The following is a 4,025-nucleotide window of genomic DNA, read 5'->3' as shown; positions in this document are numbered from 1 at the left end:
AATGCTAACGATACCCTGGGATGGGTTAGATTTAAAGAGGAAAGGCAGTTGGTCCTCTTTTCTTGGCACAGCTGAGGCCAACCTAGTGTGACTTAATATCATATTAGCCAGGTGAGTAAGTCACACACCTTGGTGGACCTTCATGTAACAGCTAAGAATTGAGGCTGGACTAGAGTGTCTCTAAAATTGCTTCTGTTCTTAATGAGTTGGCCACTCTATGTCATACTATACTCTTTCTTGGATGTTTTACATTGGATGTGTTTCAAAAGTAGAACATGTGATGGAGTCATAGAACTCCCCACAACTCTTAGCACAAATGCATGGAACTGGAATGAACAGGTTAAGATCCCTTTTGTTTTTTCTTTTCCCTTGCTTTCATGGGTGATTGGTTTAATCACTCCTTTTCATAGTGTTGATGCTTAGAAGTGCAAAAGTGTAGTTTCTCCTGTGGGGTCCATACCATCAACCAGAAGTAAATATGGCCATTTACAGGTGTTAAAGGGTTCAGGGGGACTTTCCTGGTGGGCCAGTGGTTATGACTCTGTGCTTCCAATGCAGGAGGGTGGGTTTGATTCCTGTTCAGGGAAATAAGATCCCACATGCTGTGTGGTACAACCAAAAAAAAAAAAAAAACCCATTAAGGGCTCAGGTAAAGCATTTATGAGTCCTGTTGACTGCATACCTGAGTAAGGGAACTGACACACACTGTCTCAAGTGTGTGGGATGTTTATATAAACTGCGCTCAGAAACCCTTTAAGGCAAGCAGCAGCATTTCCAACATGCCCTAAGCAGTCAACTATAACCTGTCTATGCAGCTACCTCCCTCTTTTGGTGGGTTTCAGTTAATTCTGGCCTCAACCCCAGCTTCCTGGCTGTGGTCACAAGCAGTGCAATTTGGATGACATAAGGGATCAGGTTTAGAAACAAAACGCTCTGTCAGTGTAGCCAGTGTGGGTGTGCCTGGAATTATGACCCCATGCTTAGAATAAATTGTACTGCCATGTTCCGAACTGTGTTGAACACTTTATCGAACCACAAAGCCTTTAGGAAGGGTCTTTGTCTCATGTGATAGTCATCTTGGCTTCTAACTTACGTAACAACACAATTAACGAGTGTTTAGAAGCAGATTGAGAGCTTCTTTGTGTGATGGGCAGGTTTACAATGAGAACATTTTGTCCTTGAATTTTATGCTTGCCTAGAAGGATCACAGAAAGTGAAAGTGGTCTTGGAGATAATCATGTCCAGCCTCTCATTTTACAGAGCACCTGAACTGAGGCACAGAAAGCTGAAGCAACCTTCCCAGTGTTAGTTAGAGTCCTGGTCTGGGTTTGTATCGCAGAACTGTAAGAAAGCAGAGCACCAGTGTCCTCTAACTCATTCTAGGATAGCACTGTGGTATCTGCAGCTCTAAGATACAAGTTAAATGATTTCTATCTGTTTATTTGACTGATACTGATAACCTATAAATCATCATGTCCTATAAAACCTTATGTTTACTGAGTCAGGAGTCAGGGGCTTAACTACTGCTGTTTACCATGCAGATGACAAGAGGCAGGACTCTGCCTTTTACCATCTCCTCCCCAGTGGTTCAGAAGGTAAAGACTCTGCCTGCAATGCAGGAGTCACAGGTTCAATCCCTGGGTCAGGAAGATCCTGAAGATCCCTCCAGGGGAAGTTCATCCCCTGGAGACAGGCATGGCAACCACTCCAGTATTCTTACCTGGAGAATTCCATGGACAGAGGAGCCTGGTAGGCTACAGTCCATGAGGTCACAAAGGGTTGGACACAGTTGAGTGACTAACACTTTCACTTTCCCTTCACCCTTTATAGGCTAATGCAATGTTCTACACCAAGTACAGTCCTGATCCCTTTAAGTGACTCTGGTTGTGGCAGGCAGAGAAGGGTTTGCATTTCAATCTAGTAGCGCAGGCATAAACTCAAATTGTGCTTCTGTGTTCTCATAGCATTATCAATGTGAAAAGCAGTTTTTTCTGGAGCGATGCTTGGCTCTCATTCAGCAGATGCTTGACACCATTTGTTTAGAGTAGTGTTGGGAAAAAGTTTGAAAGTCTTTATCTAAAGGGATTTAATTTAAGAAGGGACATGAGTGGATGTGACCAGGACGGGGCACCTCCAGTGCCAGGTTTATGGACCTGAGGGCAACAAGGCAAGCTGGATGATTACTTTGGTGAAAGACCTTCTTTCCTGCAACTCTGTCTCAATGGACACAGTGACTCCAGAAGGAATCTTTCTAACACCTCTTATTGTGATTTGTGTGTAGTCTCATTTCACTTCCAAACTGTAAGCTCCTTAAGAGCAGGGGCTATATGTCTTCTTTACTTTCTGTTTCCTCCCATAGTATCTTACAAACAGGAGGCACTCAATAACATTTAATAACTAAATGAATGAAAACACCTTTCTAGTAGTGACTTCTACCGGGAAGGGCTAGAAAGAGGAAGGGAAAGGACACAGGGCCCAGAAGCATTATAACGGATTCTTCCTGAGCCTTTCAACACTTACTTCCAAAAATCCAGGGAACTCCTTTTCCATGAGTACTCTCAGGTCTTCCTTTGTTAAGTAACCTTTATCACCTGCAAATTTGTGAAATGTGAACATCATGGTTTCCATGGCGTGCTCCATTTGAGACGGCATTTTGGTGAAGTCTGTTGAAACCTATTAAAGGATGGAAAGAAACAATACACATTAACTCTAAAAAATTTTATTCATTTATTTATTTGGTTGTATTGGGTCTTAGTTGCTGCAGGCAGGCTCTAGAGCACACAAGCTCAGTAGCTGTAACCCACACGGCTTAGTTGCCCCAAGGCTACATTCAGGGACATGAATTACCAGTCTTTTGAGAATGACTGGAAGAGCTCAGCCATTCAATCCTTTTCCAATTCACCCCAGGTTTGGGGCCTTCCTCCTGCTGATGGAAACAGGCACTTCAGGTACTGGTGCTCTGAATGAGGGGTTTTATCTAGTTGCCTGCTAAGTTTGCATAATGAAGAATAAAAACTCTGATCATTTGGAAAAGCAAGATCAGTGCCCCTTCGTTTAACTGACAAAGCACCTACTGAGAGAACAGATGTCTCACCACTTCTCTTGGTGGCGGTGGTGGCGGGCGCTGGTAAATGGGACTCTTCCATGTGGACATGGCTGAATACCAACAGCCACAGTCAAGCGTCATTAATAAAAGAACTTCAACCCTCCAAGCTTCACTAGACCTTGCTTGGTCTCATTCTAGGGTTTAGAAATCTGCTTAATGAATTTCATCTTCTGAGCACTTTTTTTTTTTTTTTGGCCACACAGCATGGTTTGTGGGATCTGTGCTCCCCGGCCAGGGATTGAACCCAGGCCGCTTCAGTGAAAGTGAGGAACCCTAACCACTGGATCTCCAGGGAATTCCTTGTATTCTTTACTAAAGTTCTGAACTTGTTATTGATCGTAACAAAGTCATTTGCATCTTTGGTAGCAACATCAGTTGCCCTACCCAAATACAAGCTACCCAAAGCCTTGAGGAGGAACAAGTAACAGTATATACTAATCACTTTGGGGATCTGATATATTTTTGGCAGCACTAGACAGAAGAGCTACTCTCACAGTCTGAGGTGCAGTGGGAAAGGAAGAGCTTTTCATTGTGAATAGCTTAAAAGAAAGGAAAGGATTTGTCAGATCATTATATTCAGGTATAATAATCTGGGGGCATTTGTCTCATCAAGGCCCAATGCCTGGTACTTAAGAGGAGCCCAGTGAATTTTGCTTAATTGGAAGGCATGCTTCAGCAAGAACAGAGTAGCTTTGGCTTACACTAACTAAAATCACTACTGGATAGGAAACAGATGAAATTGAATCGAGACTAATATACCACTCAAAAAAAAAGGTTAGGAATTGGTTTAGAGTAGAAGGCAATGGCAACCCACTCCAGTGTTCTTGCCTGGAGAATCCCAGAGACAGGGGAACCTGGTGGGCTGCCGTCTATGGGGTGGCACAGAGTCGGACACGACTGAACCGACTTAGCGGCAGCA

The 4,025-nt window shown here is 43.5% G+C and overlaps 1 protein-coding gene across 1 annotated transcript in view; it reads right to left on the bottom strand.

Moving 5' to 3' along the window:
• S100A10 (S100 calcium binding protein A10) overlaps nt 1-4,025 on the bottom strand; it is an 11,183-nt gene that overhangs the window by 1,335 nt on the left and 5,823 nt on the right. Inside the window, exon 2 of the mRNA XM_010857468.1 lies at nt 2,521-2,673. Within this exon, the coding sequence (XP_010855770.1) occupies nt 2,521-2,652 (132 nt within the window). The 5' untranslated portion in view covers nt 2,653-2,673. The remainder of the gene's footprint in view (nt 1-2,520; nt 2,674-4,025) is intronic.

The sequence above is a fragment of the Bison bison genome, unplaced genomic scaffold (genome assembly GCF_000754665.1).
Source record: "Bison bison bison isolate TAMUID 2011002044 unplaced genomic scaffold, Bison_UMD1.0 scf7180017864381, whole genome shotgun sequence".
NCBI lineage: Eukaryota > Metazoa > Chordata > Mammalia > Artiodactyla > Bovidae > Bison > Bison bison.
The sequence above is the reverse complement of the archived record's forward strand: the minus strand, read 5'-3'. Positions and strand labels throughout refer to the sequence as shown.